Raw genomic sequence first — 15,758 nt, forward strand, 5'->3', positions numbered from 1 at the left:
TCTCGTTATAACGAGTTAGTTATCTCGTTATAACGAGTTAGTTATCTCGTTATAACGAGAAAATTATCTCGTTATAACGAGTTAGTTATCTCGTTATAACGAGTTAGTTATCTCGTTATAACGAGATAAAAATAGATCTAGAATTGATATATCTAAGTAAAGAATAGACCATTATTTATAGGAAATATACAGAAGCAAGTCGATCAAATTTGTTTGAAGTGTGCGTGATAAAGATTTTATGGAACAGCATACTAGTTTTTTTTGTGTTTGATTAGTATTGTTTATTGGAAAGACCGAAGACAAATATACGGAAACTTGTGACCGCTTCATGTTGTTGTGTTATACCTTAAAAGTGCAAAATAGAATTAGTGTCATCTTCAAATGGAATGTATATAACATCAAAATTTTGTCAACTTGTACAAGGAGATCAGAAAAAAATGATATACTCTGGCTGATTTAACTGCCCTGTTCAAGCTTTCTTGAATTTGTTAAAATTATAATAATGTTTTGCGTAATATTTGTCGCAATAAAAAATCCATAGAAATAATCCCATTATTTTAAATATTCCGAATAAATCATGTGGATATGAAACCATTTGTTAGGCTTTAACGATCATATTTTGATAATTCCTTGCCTGTTAACAAGGAATACCAGTTCAATTTTATCGTCTTACAGGGGCAAGATCAAAATTCAACGTCTGACAAAAAACAAAATTCACGTTGTTTTTATCATCAATCCCTCCTTCCCCTCAATAATAAATATGATGAATATCAAGAACTAATACTGTACTTATCACTTAATAATTTATATAATTCTTCTGTTTATTAAAAGAAAGAACCATTTTAATTTACCAATTTGGCATGGAATCTTAAATTACAATATGTAATTTTTGCGTTATTATCAATGTGGTAGAATTAAAAAATAACTTTTGGAGCTCTTTATTCTACGGAAGCCACGATAAAAGGTGAAGGTCAGCATTAGTAAAAACAGTTGACATGTGATCTTTTTTGGGTATAGAATGAAAGTTTAATATCAAAGTTTACAATATGATAAGCATTACTTAAGGTGTATTTCAAGCATAAATTTTGCCAAGAAATGTGTATTGTATGTTGAGACAGGATTTTTGATATTTTCACTCGTGCTTCGCACTCATGAAAATATAAAAAAAATTCCTGTCCCACTCGTGAAATAAATTCCATATCAACTATAAAACATTGAATATCCTCTATTTATTACCCCCTCCCCCCAAAAAAAGTATCAATCTCTTTTTGAAATAAAAATTATATGCTTGTAAAGTATACATAATAAATATTGTGATGGGGAAAATAATTAACGACATTGCTTCAATGTTGTATTAATAATATAAATGTACATATGTAGTATTAGGCCTATTCATTGATCAATCCTAAGTAAAAAGATTATAAAAGTGAACTGGCTTTGTAAACTCTGTAAACTTTTTTTTTGTTTTGTAAACTCTGGTTTGACGTTCTGACACTATGTGGTAAACATATAGGATCCGCCAAATAGACGTGAATCTCAAATAGGTCTCCGTGAATCTCCACAACTTGGACCCCCACCCCCCACCCCCCACCCCCCCGCAAAAAATATAAACAGTGAATCATGACAGAATATTAAATACAATGTCAATATCAGCAGATCAGATTTAACGTCTTATTACTTAAAAGGATGTAATATCATTTTTGCTTCACCATTCCCCATTATCGTGGACAATATGCATATTAAGCTAAGTCACAAAGTTCAATGGGGGGGGGGGGGGTAAACCAAGTAAAATATATGACAAGTAAAAAGAAAAAAAATAGATTTGATATCCCAACTATGAGTATTCGCCATTATTTTCGGGAGATATTTACTCAGGTAAAAAAAAATATGGAGGAAAGGGCACAAAGATACTCTTGACCGCCCCCTTTTCAAAAGTGGTGGTGTGGACATTAGCCCCTCTATTACTACGCCTATGATCTAACTGCTGATGTCTCACCATCCCCCGTCTTCAAAACATTTCTGAATCTCAGAAGTAACATATGTATAACACTGTAATCTATATATTATATGTTGCATAAACGATATGTTGCACTTACATTGTCTCTGATATTTAATTTTAGCGGTATAGAAATTGATATATGAAAGTGTATAAGTCGTCCAAAACATATCGAAATAGTGTCATTCATCAGAAATAGTTGTCATAAATAAATTGCCAAAGTTTGAAGCAAGTATGTTTGGCAATATTATTTTAAGAAAAATATCGCGTCCTAATGCAACAATTTGAGGAGAAGTTCACGAAAATGTGTAAATGTGTTCGCCTTAGAGTTGCTATGATTATTGACAGCGAGATAGTTCAAGATTTAATCATAAGTAAACCCCAGAGCAAATTAAATTTTCAACCATTTATCAATTGTTCAAGTTAAATTTGACTGATAATTACTTGCTAAAAATTCAATGGCATTTAAAACTGCAGCCATTTTTATTCCTATATTGCTATTAAGTCTCAAAATAACAAGAAAACTGTCTCGTTATAACGACATAACTAACTCGTTATAACGAGATAATTATCTCGTTATAACGAGATAACTAACTCGTTATAACGAGATACTAACTCGTTATAACGAGATACTAACTCGTATAACGAGATAACTAACTCGTTATAACGAGATAACTAACTCGTTATAACGAGATACTAACTCGTTATAACGAGATACTAACTCGTTATAACGCGATAATTATCTCGTTATAACGAGATACTAACTCGTTATAACGAGATAACTAACTCGTTATAACGAGATAACTAACTCGTTATAACGAGATAACTATCTCGTTATAACGAGTTAATTATTTTTTTATCTTGTCAAAAATGAGCCTATCCGGCTTTCGTAAAAAAGGAAGAAAACTCTAGTGATTTTTTTTCTGCAATATATAAGCCCTTCCTTCTTATAATTTCAGGAAATATCTTCAAGGCAAATATCAAAAGAGTTAGGGAGGATACCATGATTTTACAGAAGGATTTGGCTAGCAATCTTTCATGGGCAAGATGTTTCCCTTTTTTCCCCTTGTCAAAACATGACATGTGGACCCCCACTCCCTGAGAAAAAAATCCTGGATCCACCCCTGATCTCAATGATCAACACTCACAACAGAACCTGAATGACCAGGAGTGGTTTCAGTGGCGACCTGAATGACCAGCAGTGGTTTCATTGGCGCTTTTACTAACTTTTGGAGTTATAGGAATGTTTAGCCTTGATAATTCTTTGTTGTTCCGCTAAACATCACAAATGGAGATCTTCCTAACGCTTTGTTTGTGGAATTGCGTTTACGGACGGGGTTGGGATATTGTTGGCTTCCCCTTTCGCTATAGTTCGTTATACCACTGATTTTTAATTTGACTTTCCGCAGACCCTGTGTGAATATATATATTGCATTTGTTTTGAAGTTTATGATCATGTCATATCGTATGTGCTGTGACCCTTGACTGTTTTACGGCAATATTATACTCAGACCGTTATAACGCTCACACCAAAAACTGTGTTAACAATAATTGGAACTTGGATTTTCTCTGAACTCATGTCAAGCCTCCATTTAATCGTCGGTCGTAAAAGTCTGAGTTTCTTCCCTGGCTTTTGGTGTTTTCTTGATTTTGTAGATGATACAACTTTGAGCAGAATCCTCGCTTTTCTTTACTCTTTGACAGGCATTCTGATTACTACAGCTGTTTTAAACACAGTGGCCTTTATGAAGTTCTGTTTCAACACTCACGAAAGATGATAACAAGAAGGTCTACATCATGGTCTTCCCCATATCAATTGTGATCGTGTTTACTTCTTGCATTTCACCACTTTTAGTATGTATTTTATATATATTTGCAATATTGTGATAAGAATTTGACCAGTTATAATAGAAATTGATAAGTAACATGGAGGTCATTCTAGAATAAAAAGTATATACAATAGATAAATGGTGTAAGTATTGTTAAAAGTACTTTCATTTTGTAAATTTTGAATTTGCTGGGTTTAGGTTAATATAAAATGTAAAATATTCTAGATTATTTACATTTGCAAATATTTTTCTTAGATGAACCTATAGAAGAGAAAATATGTTCAATTCTGTATGAACTTATTAGGGGGTCAGAGGTCATGGCGTGACCGAATCACACAGCGAGATGATATCTTGTCTACATATTTCTGTCACAGTGACACTGGTTTCGGAACTTCTGAACCGTCAAAGCGATGAAAAAGATAAAATTATTGAAACATATAAATTATTTTTTTTTTCGTTCAACAAATGATCGTTAGATCTTTCTTCGGTGTGAAGAATGTTTCTAATTAGCCTAAAATCACGCTTACCTTTTTAACCCGAAATTCCTTTGAAGGTATGTAAACTGAAGACGATAGCACCGCTTTTGACTTTATATATAAAGAACTCGTACAATAATAGTAAGATAATTCCCAGTAGCGATCATTGTTTTTGCATTATGAACAGATATTTCCTGAACTGGACTGCTAAACATCAATGTAAGTATTCAAATGTTGGAGCGAGGCGAACTCTCAAGACCAAACAACTTCTAGGTCATTGCGCGTCACAACATAGCAATACGGCGGGCCGTTCGTGTAATAAATGCAGTTCTATTCAGAATATTCGTCTCAAATGTAAATAAAAGTAATAAACAACAATGTTAAAAAGTTCACTGGGAAATGAACTTGGTTGGTACGTGATCAAATCCTCTGAGAAGCCCTTCGGGCTTCACAGGATTTGATCACGTGACCAACCAAGTTCATTTCCCAGAGAACTTTTTAACATTGTTGTTTATTTCTTAATTATATTTTTTTATTTACATTTGCAAATATTTTTCTTAGATGAACCTATTGAAGAGGAAATATGTTCAATTCTGTATGAACTTATTAGGGGGTCAGAGGTCATGGCGTGACCGAATCACACAGCAAGACGACATCTTGTCTACATATTTCTGTCACAGTGACACTGTTTCGGAACTTCTGAGCCGTTAAAGCGATGAAAAAGATAAAATTATTGAAACATATATTTTTTTTGTTCAACAAATGATAATTATATCTTTCTTGGGTGTGAAGAATGTTTATAATTAGCCTAAAATCACGCTTACCTTTTTAACCCGAAATTCCTTTGAAGGTATGTAAACTGAAGACGATATACCACCGCTTTTGACTTCATATATAAAGAACTCATACAATAATAGTAAGATTATTCTCAGTAGCGATCATTGTTTTTTCATTACGAACAGTTATTTCCTGAACTGGACGGCTTAACATCCATGTAAATATTCAAATGTTGGAGCGAGGCGAACTCTGAAGAACAAACAGCTTCTAGGTCATTGCGCGTCACAACATAGCAATACGGCGGGCCGTTTGTGTAATAAATGCAGTTCTACTCAGAATATTCCGTCTCAAATGTAAATAAAAGTAATAAACAACAATGTTAAAAAGTTCACTGGGAAATGAACTTGGTTGGTACGTGATCAAATCTTCTGAGAAGCCCTTCGGGCTTCACAGGATTTGATCACGTGACCAACCAAGTTCATTTCCCAGAGAACTTTTTAACATTGTTGTTTATTTCTTAAGTAAATTTTGCATTTATCTCCACCCAATAAATTCAAAATTTACAACATGATAGTACCTCTTTCTAAACTATCAAATGTATGAATCTATTTCTTTTTCGTGTTTTTGAGAGATACCATATTCTGTTATGCAGTGGGAAATGGATTACATTGTATTTGAACGTAATGCGCTACGACCCTCCGTTTTGAATTCAATCTTTGATCCTTGGATCTTTATTGTATTTAAAAGGACACGTTTGAATTTTTCAAGCAAACGGTCTTCACATTCTGATTTATTTCTGTATCAAGCTCAACCTCTGGTACTCTATCCTCCAAGAAATAAAAATCCCACCAACGAATCATTTGGTGCAATGTCTTCACAGGACATGGTCAACACAACAAAATAAGAATACCCTCCAAATACATTTCTCATGGTATCTAAATCAAGTTTTCACAGTGAACTGGACAGATTAATACAACAGTTTTTTTTCCTTTGTTCTGTTCTTAATAACTATATTTTCTGGACAAGGATTGCCCCCCCCCCCTGGAGCCTAACTACAAGGTTGTCCCACTAGAGCCTAACTACAAGGGTTGTCCCACTGGAGGGTTGTCCCACTGGAGCCTTAATACGAGGGTTGTCCCAACTGGGAAATTACTACAAAGGTTGTCCCACTGCAGCCTAACTACGAGTATTGTCTCACTGGAGCCTAACTACGAGGGTTGTCCAACTGGAGCCTAACTGCGAGTATTATCACACTGGAGACTAACTACGAGGGTTGTCCGACTTGAGCCTAACTACGAGTATTGTCACACTGGAGCCTAACTACGAGGGTTGTCCAACTGGAGCCTAACTGCGAGTATTATCACACTGGAGACTAACTACGAGGGTTGTCCGACTTGAGCCTAACTACGAGTATTGTCACACTGGAGCCTAACTACGAGGGTTGTCCGACTTGAGCCTAACTACGAGTATTGTCACACTGGAGCCTAACTACGAGGGTTGTCCGACTTGAGCCTAACTACGAGTATTGTCACACTGGAGCCTAACTACGAGGGTTGTCCAACTGGAGCCTAACTGCGAGTATTATCACACTGGAGACTAACTACGAGGGTTGTCCGACTTGAGCCTAACTACGAGTATTGTCACACTGGAGCCTAACTACGAGGGTTGTCCGACTTGAGCCTAACTACGAGTATTGTCACACTGGAGCCTAACTACGAGGGTTGTCCAACTGGAGCCTAACTGCGAGTATTATCACACTGGAGACTAACTACGAGGGTTGTCCGACTTGAGCCTAACTACGAGTATTGTCACACTGGAGCCTAACTACGAGGGTTGTCCGACTTGAGCCTAACTACGAGTATTGTCACACTGGAGCCTAACTACGAGGGTTGTCCGACTTGAGCCTAACTACGAGTATTGTCACACTGGAGCCTAACTACGAGGGTTGTCCAACTGGAGCCTAACTGCGAGTATTATCACACTGGAGACTAACTACGAGGGTTGTCCGACTTGAGCCTAACTACGAGTATTGTCACACTGGAGCCTAACTACGAGGGTTGTCCGACTTGAGTCTAACTACGAGTATTATCACACTGGAGCCTAACTACGAGGGTTGTCCGACTTGAGTCTAACTACGAGTATTATCACACTGGAGCCTAACTACGAGTATTATCACACTGGAGCCTAACTACGAGGGTTGTCCAACTGGAGCCTAACTCTTGTAACTTTAGTATATTACTTACCCCAGTACCAAATTCTTTTTAAGATCACATCGATCATAATCACTATCACCATACATATAAAGTATTAACAACAATGAAAAATATGTTAATGTGTATTTTACTTTGTGGAATTATTGGTAAACTGTGGTTCCACTTAAGGTGGAAGAGCACATTTAGGGTTTGACATACAGTTCCGCCAGTAATCCCTCTGTTGCTTCACCCAGGTGGCGTTGTAACAGTGAGCCTGTGGACAACATACCCCAGACATTGGTGTATAACACTCGTAGCCTGTAACATGGACACATCGTTACTGTTAAATATCTGAATGTGTTTAAGTGTTTACTGTTTAATAGCGATTCTCTGTAACCACTTAAACTTCTTTGCCACGCATGGTCACTGATTTTGATGAAACTTTGTCCATTATTACAACTTGACACCAGATAAATATTTCAAATAAAATTTCGTTGCTATATGTCTTGGTTGCCATGGTAACAGGCAGAAAAGTTGGAAAAATTGAGATTTTCACTTACTTTGAATCTTTATTAAGCCTTAATAAAGACTAAGAAAAACAAAGAAACCATTCTCACAAAAATTTGACACCTTGTTGCCACTTATGCTCTAAAGAAACTATTTAGAATTTATCTCTAAGTAAGTGGTAACCATGGGTACATTTGGAATACATTTAGATGCTGAAAAATGCAGAAAAACGCTCAATATTCACTAATGATAGGTGTTAAATGATCAAACTCAATCAACAACCTAAGAAAAAACAATAAAAATATTTGACCTTAAGTAATTAGGTATTGGCAATATTATTCTAAAAATAACTTTCAGGGTTGCCATGGTAACACAGTGTAACCATGCAAAATATGTTGCTAAGATTGGGTTAATGCTACTATCTTCCGGAAAATCGATAAAATTCATGACTGGCACATATACATCCTTAGGACCTAGCAACACCGACAACATAAGAAAAATTGGGATTAATTGTTACTTTGCAGTGTAACCATGGAAACAATGTACCAGTTGTTTAAAGTGATATTTTTTGCTGCCTTAGGAATTTACTTACCTTTTATTCAAGAAACATATTATCTGACTCACCCTGAATAGTACTTATCTGGTAGAACTAAAGTTGAATATCATATATTGATAACGTTTGTTGAAAAATACAACACTGTTGCTATGGTAACCAAGAACAGAAAATGTTCGATTTTGTTAATTTTATATCAATATAAAACCCTATGTGCCAGCTTTTTGCATCCAGTTCGAGATTGGGTGGGAGTCAAAATTGAAAGTCAGGTTAGTTGTTCATAATTATCAATCATAAAAGTTTTGGGAATCTACATACAAGGGTACGTATCCAAGGAAACATAATTTTTTTCAGATTTGTATGCATATTTTTTCGGCTTATTTCCATAGCAACGCTCTATTTAAAGAATTGAATTTGAATTTTTTGAAATGTGAAAATTAGGGTCACATGAACGTCTTTAAAAATTGATCATTACTTATATAAAAATATGCTTTTTAAAAAGATAGGATTAGATTTAAACACTAAGAGAGTAAATTTACAATCCCTTCTTGGTATTAAAACCATGGCAACCATTGCCAACCTGTGAGAAATATCATATTTCGTCCTTGGTATATGTTACAAGGATCTCTTGTCTATCATTTGCTTGCATTTCAACCTATATTTTTTTTTTCATTCTTAAGTTTATGATTTTATAAAATTAAATGAGCAAAATTATTACTTCTGAATACTTTGTTTCCATAGTAACGTATGTTATAGTTGATTTACCAAACATGTTTATCATGCATTTAATACATCAGGCCTTCAACTTTCAGAAACAATCATTGCCACTTGTTTGCTTTGCTGCAAACGTTAACTGTGGGACTTTGAACATGTTGAAAAATGCCATTTTTTAAACTTTAGGACATGTTACCATGGTAACCATGACACGTAGCAACCAATTTCTGCCTGATTTGAGTTTACGGTATCAAAGACTTTTATCATAGAGAGTTTGGAGAAATTCTAAGACTATGCGTGCCACAGCTCCTATATAAAAGTTCAAGTCGTTACAGAGAATGGCTCTTAAAATTTACGAGTGTCGTATCATACATTTACTGACTGGGTTCGAGGCCAACATGCGTTTTGTCGGACCCAAGAACAAAACTGTTTGCCTGAGGCCGTTAGGCCAGTTTGCTTCGAGGGTCGACAAAACGCATTTTGCCCGAGAACACAGTCAATAAATGTTTTGTTATACCTTTTATTTTATTATCATTTTTTGACATGCATGTATCTTGTGCTGTCTTCCATGATGTAAACTGAGGTTAAACTCGGTCAAACACTGTCGAACACCAACGAATGCAAATGAGATTTAACTCCGCCCATTATGTGACGTAAGCGGTCCAACATCTCATCGACAGGTCCAATATCTCACTTCGAGGTCAAACATCGATTTTTTATGACCGCTCAGTAAAACATTGTTGGAAATGTTAGACTTTTATTAGTATTTATTTAAATAGAAACAATTTTTTAAAGGTATTACAATATTTACTGTTAATTACTTGTATCTAAATATATTAAAGTGGTAACTACTTAGTATCTATATTACCGATAATTATCTAAATATATTAAAGTATTACTAGTATCTAACGTTAAATCATTTTTTGTATCACTAAAGGGAGTGTGCTTATGAATTTATGCTTACCACCCCACCCCCCTTTCCAAATAGCAAAATATTGTATTATAACCACAGCAGAATAAAAATTGTACCCCACTCCATCCCTTCCCACTGTGGGGTTTGCCCTTGTATTGATTACCTGGTTCACATTTACAGTAATGCGAGTCACACACTTCGTGTTCACGAGACAATTGTGATGTACACTGTCCTGAACGGTCCATTATTAACTCTCCTCCTAAAACAAATCAGATATATTTGTTATAAAACGTCATATACATGAAGAATGAAATCTTGCGGGTGAATGTTTTTGTCTTGCTGTTCCTTTGAACGCCTGTTGTACAAGGGCTCAGGTCTGATTTTTTCTGAGAAGAGTTTTTTGCTTATATTTTTTTATAGAAACTTTAAATATTAAAAAGTCATATCAATTTAAATGTGAATTTAGTATTTAAAGTAAAGTTCTTATCACTGAAGAGTATGAAATTATGACAAAAAAAACTTTCTGCGGAAAATTCACTCGGCAAAAAATTTTCTATGATTTTAAAATATGCTTTATTCTTGAGGTTCGAACCCTCTTGAGGTTCGCTTGACAGAAACGATCTTGTTTCATTTTCATTGATTAACCTCATCAAAATAAATCTTCGGCAGTGAGTAACATTTACAGACTTTTATTCTTAGAAATTTCAAACAATATACACTGTATAAAGTTGTTTGTTTGTTGGTTGTTTAACGTCCCTCTAGAGAATTTTTCGCTCATAAGGAGATGCCACAACCTGCCCGTGGAGACCTGCAAATTTTGACCTATTCTCGGCACTTAGGACCACTGAGCAGTGAGAAATCTTTTTCGTGCCAGCACCTACTATGACATAGGACCTCGGTTTTTACGGTCTCATCCGAATGACCGGTCTCCACGTCCCACAATGGGATTCGAACCCACGACGCAAGGATCAAGTCCTTACTCTGCGACTCTAGAGCAGACGCTCTACCACTGTGCCACACGGGCGACCTGTATAAAGTTGAAAAAAAATTGTACTCTCTAATGCTTTTTTCTTTAAATTGCTTAATTTCTTCTAAAGACTTAATATATTTTTCCATCAAATGAATCCTTATTGTTTATTGTTTGTTTGTTTGTTTATTTCAATTTGTTGGTAGATTTCTCATAATATTCCTTTCCAGATATCGAGCTTCATCTAATTTCTTAATGCAAACTTACCAAAGTGCCCAAAGCCTTCCGAATGCAATAAAGGATGACCAGCACTATTCCTACAGCATGTCGCAGTCTGAGGACAATCGTTCCCAAAATTACAGCTCTGAGAATCGACACTGAACACAACACATAACAAAACCTGTCGAATGTATGCTCTATATACTTTCTTTGATTACCATATAATTATTGTCTTATAAAATGGATATAACATTATCTTTGAATTTAAATCTTGAGGGAATACTTACTAGAAAGTAGCCATGCATATTTCCAATATTACCAGCAAGGATTTTGATAAGTTCTTATCACACGGCCACGTGTATAGAAGCTAAATATAAGTAAAACGAATATTGTAATCTATTAGCATTTACCTCCTATGTCCTCAGTAGACATAGTGTCTTTTAGTGTTTATAAATAAAAGTGCTGAGTAGCTGAGTAGTCCTTTGTTGAGCACTTATTTCATAACCCCTTGCAAGGTTTTACTCATCTGTTGAGTAACATTTTAAGTTATATAATTTTGTATATAGGTTTGTAGATCTTAGTTAATATTTTTGATAGTGATTTATTAGTGGTTAGTTACTTAAGTAATTAAGGGTAATCATTTTTATTTTACACGAGAGGAACTCGTTTCGCCTTATTTGTATATTTTGCAGGCGATTATTTTTGTATATACGTTCGCCGTATTTGAATAATTTTGGAAGGCGATATATTTTGTAAGTATTATTTTGAGTCTCGATCTCAGTTTAGTAATTGAGGGATCCAGTATCAGAAGGGAACACGTTACACTACTATCAAAATTGAATGTAGGAACATGCAGTCATGTGTGCTTAAACAACCTTCTAGATCGCTTGATCTCACCGAAGATGCCTTGATATGAAAGAAGGTTGTGTACTTTCCCTACACTCTGAATAGCAGATCAATTACATGCATGTGTAGGTAGATGCAGATCAAAGAATTATCTCCTAGGGATCTTTCTCTACGGTTGCCTGCTCCATAGAAAAAAAAAATTAACAAATAAAACTCTTTACCTTCATTTCTGTCAATATTTTCTTATCAGGCAACATAAGACCAAAAAACTAAATATAATGGTTAAAACGAAACGAAAAGCACTATATATAGGGCACCTCATAGTTAATTAGCCAGCAAATCACATTTAATTAGCCAACAAATAACAGAAAAGAAGATAGAGAGTTTTGTTTGTTAATTGTCCGATAGACAACAGCTTGGCAGTAAACATACTTTGAACAAAAAGCGAAAAATATCCCCCCCCCCCTTCCCCAAGGTGAGCTAACTACAAAATTGTAACGATTAGCAGGACTAGAACATCTGTGTCGAATGACAATCCTTTAAAGCTCACGGCAGTGCAACAAATGATTAATTATTTATCATAGTTTTGATGAAACGTTTTTGGGTTTTTTTTTAAATATACAATACATTAGTTTTCATCACATTTTAATTGAAGCAAAGTTTTACATACACCACGTACAGGAATGGAAGGGAAGACCAGAAGACATAACGTGCTAAGTTGTATTTTGGTAATATTATATTTTCTTTATTGGTTGTGTAATGATTTAACATTTACTTAAAATTTGTTCCTCTATTAATTATTGAATTCGTCTAATTTGTGATAATTGCCTATCTATGGACAACACAAGGATCAACAATAAGAACCATCCTAAATAGTAATTAGCGTTTTATTACCAGATAGTCATCCATGTTATTGTCCTGTGAATGAATACTAAATGAGGATTAAATCTCCAAAACATTCTTTAATTAAAAGCCTGGTATCACTATAATAGGTTTTGTTTTGTTTAACTCTGCGGATGAAAGCACAGGCGTGTCAGTCTGGATCTAAATGTCCACAGACAGCTCCATGCTGTAGGAACAGCAATGGTCAACCACTTCCACCATCAGAAGGTAGATGTAATACATCTGTGATATTGTTTGTACATAATGCCTCATCACCCTTTCTTATTTTACTATGATCTTTTCTGATTTAAAGTTTGGGCTTGTCCGTCTGATACAAGGTTTACCCAGCATCAATTCTTCTGTAAAATGTATCACTCTTTTACTTCATTCTTTACAAAAGAAGAATTGCTTCACATCAATATATATCAGTACTTAATGTAATGTTGTGCTTTTGTGATCTATACAAAATGTCTGAGTAGGGTTAAACATTTCTTAAATAGTAATATATTGTAAAGACTTCTAATGTTCAGTTTCTTTTAATGATTTTCAAGCATCTGGTCCAGTCAGTTTATCATGAAACATCACACTAATTGCAACAGAATTTATTTGTTATTTCTTATGAATAAACTCTAGAAGGCACAACCTACAGTAGGTGGCTTTACTTGGAACTGTATTAAGGACAAGGTATGGTAAGGGCCGAATCTGGCCCCTTATTTGATGTAAAAATCAAACACAGTTAAAATTGTGATAGTTTGTAGATAAGAACTTAAAATGATGCTTGTTTTAAAACCAGCACTAATTTTGATTCAAGGCTTACACGGAGGCCACAAGAGGATGCAAAAGTAGGACATTTTCCCGAATTTCCTCAATTCTGATCGAATTTCGTGAAATCTGAGATACTTTTCACTTCGGGAAACATAGAGCACAAGCTTGCCTATCTGAGATTTTTATACATAAGATGCATCTGATACTAGTGTATGAAATATATAAATTTGATAGATAGGCAAGCTTGTGCTCTATGTTTTCTGAACCAAAATGTGCTGTAAAATCGATGAAAATTTGCATAAAAATGAGAAAATTCGGAAATTGACATATTTTCCGACCTTCCTCTGACCTCTGTGTATCCCATAACTTAGAACCAATACTCATTTTGTGGCAGGGGTGACAACAGGATTTTAACTGATAAACTGTTGCATCACTCTAAAAGACACCCCGAACCGGGGGCCAAAAAGGGGTCTTAGCCTATCTTGTCCTTTCCTAAAATGTAACACGACGGGCTTGGTCATGCTATTGTGTCTCAATGTACTGTAGATTAAAGTGTAAGCCCTATAGGATTTGGGGCCACAATAAATTGTTTCATGAATGTCTCTCTGTCATTATTTCATAATGATAATTACAGGAATGGATTGGATTGAACCAAAAACTGGGTTGTGTTCGTCAAGTCTGGCAAGTGAAAATGAACCGTGCAGCTCTTCTTGCACATGTGCACCAGGTATCAAGCTATTTTTTCACAAAGACAAATTTCTACATATATTGAATTTTGATTTTATTTTAAAACAGAAATGAATTTAACTCCACCTCTCCCCCAAATATTTCACATTCATTAGAATTAAGCGTAACAAAATGTTTGTTATAATTTAGTGTTTTAATTATATTTTAAATACTGTAGTGACTTTTTTGTAGGACTTGAATGTTACAGACCTCGAACATGGATGTGCTGTCCGCCATTTTCTTGTTACAACGCCACCTGGGTAAAGGAAATAACAGAATTTTGGGACAAATGTTTCGAAGATCCAGACTGCCCTTTACCACTATAGGTTGATTCATTTACAATTGGATTAGCCAAGAAGACTTTGTTTTCAATACAATTGTAGCGTTGTTTTTTGTTCAAAGCCTACTTTGCTTATCAGAGGTTAACATACCTCAGAGAGCCTTTGACATGACAAAACTTCATGCACAATGTGATTTCATTTTAAATCTACAGATTTCAAGTCAACAGTAAATAGCTACTAAAATGAAGACAAGATTTACAAACATTGAACAATGTGTGTCTTTTATAGAATGGCTTACAGAAGTAAAATTATCTATATTTTCACCTAGAATCACGTGGTGCTACTTTCCATTGGAATCATGATTCCTGACCACAGCTCATTCGGAATCTCTGTAACATATATCACACAAACTATCCATTCTGATTTCTACATAAATTCTTACATAGTAATATAGACCTGATTCACATGAATTATGGCATCTTATTTACTACTCATTGACTCATTATTAAAAATAATTTAATGACCTTGTTCTACTTGGTATACCGCGACATAATACCGTTAATCCATGCAAGCCTGTCCCATTCAAACATCTTTTGTTGGCATACAAGGGTATCCCTCCTGCAAAATACAAGGGGAGTTTACTTCGTCTCTAATAATGATTGGCACAAAATGATTTCTATTTTCTTTTAATTATTTTACTTTTTGCGATGATTTTAGCATTTGTCATTCTCTCTTAGTCATTGTACCAAAGGTTTGTTTCTGAACAGATAGCAGTGATTGCATATTTTAATGCAAATGAGGAGATCTAGGACAAAAGTATTCTTCATTTTAGTGGAAATCATTATTAACGGGGAAGATAACTGGAAATTCTTATAAAAATCCGGGATAGTGATACATAGCGGGTTTTAGAATTTTTTTAACTAAGCCTCTTTCTTTACTCCTCAGGAAAATATCAACAGTAGTGGAGAAACTTTAGGAATACTGTACAACAACATATTCAAGAAGTGGTATTAATCAGATGTAAAATATCCACGGAATTTTTAGAAAATTTGAAAATCATAAAATTTTATCAAGGGCAATAGCAAATTTTAAAGCAAAAGCATCAAAACATAAGA

At 34.8% G+C, this 15,758-nt stretch overlaps 2 protein-coding genes across 2 annotated transcripts; one reads left to right on the forward strand and one right to left on the reverse strand.

Moving 5' to 3' along the window:
• Positions 1-7,402: 7,402 nt before the first annotated feature.
• On the reverse strand, positions 7,403-11,448 carry LOC133174949 (uncharacterized). Its single transcript, XM_061310041.1, has 4 exons — positions 11,431-11,448; positions 11,192-11,324; positions 10,121-10,216; positions 7,403-7,588 (listed from the first exon to the last, which is right to left on the reverse strand). The coding sequence occupies exons 1-4, from the start codon at positions 11,446-11,448 to the stop codon at positions 7,455-7,457; spliced, it is 381 nt and encodes a 126-aa protein (XP_061166025.1). The 3' UTR covers positions 7,403-7,454.
• A 1,210-nt stretch (positions 11,449-12,658) lies between these two features.
• LOC133175049 (uncharacterized) lies at positions 12,659-14,900 on the forward strand. The gene is made up of 4 exons (XM_061310144.1): positions 12,659-12,717; positions 12,982-13,099; positions 14,271-14,363; positions 14,555-14,900. The coding sequence occupies exons 1-4, from the start codon at positions 12,673-12,675 to the stop codon at positions 14,686-14,688; spliced, it is 390 nt and encodes a 129-aa protein (XP_061166128.1). The 5' UTR covers positions 12,659-12,672; the 3' UTR covers positions 14,689-14,900.
• The last annotated feature ends 858 nt before the right edge of the window (positions 14,901-15,758 follow it).

Source organism: Saccostrea echinata, unplaced genomic scaffold (genome assembly GCF_033153115.1).
Source record: "Saccostrea echinata isolate AGI-Se365-2 ecotype Australia unplaced genomic scaffold, CSIRO_AGI_Sech_v1 ptg000060l, whole genome shotgun sequence".
In the NCBI taxonomy this organism is placed as follows: domain Eukaryota; kingdom Metazoa; phylum Mollusca; class Bivalvia; order Ostreida; family Ostreidae; genus Saccostrea; species Saccostrea echinata.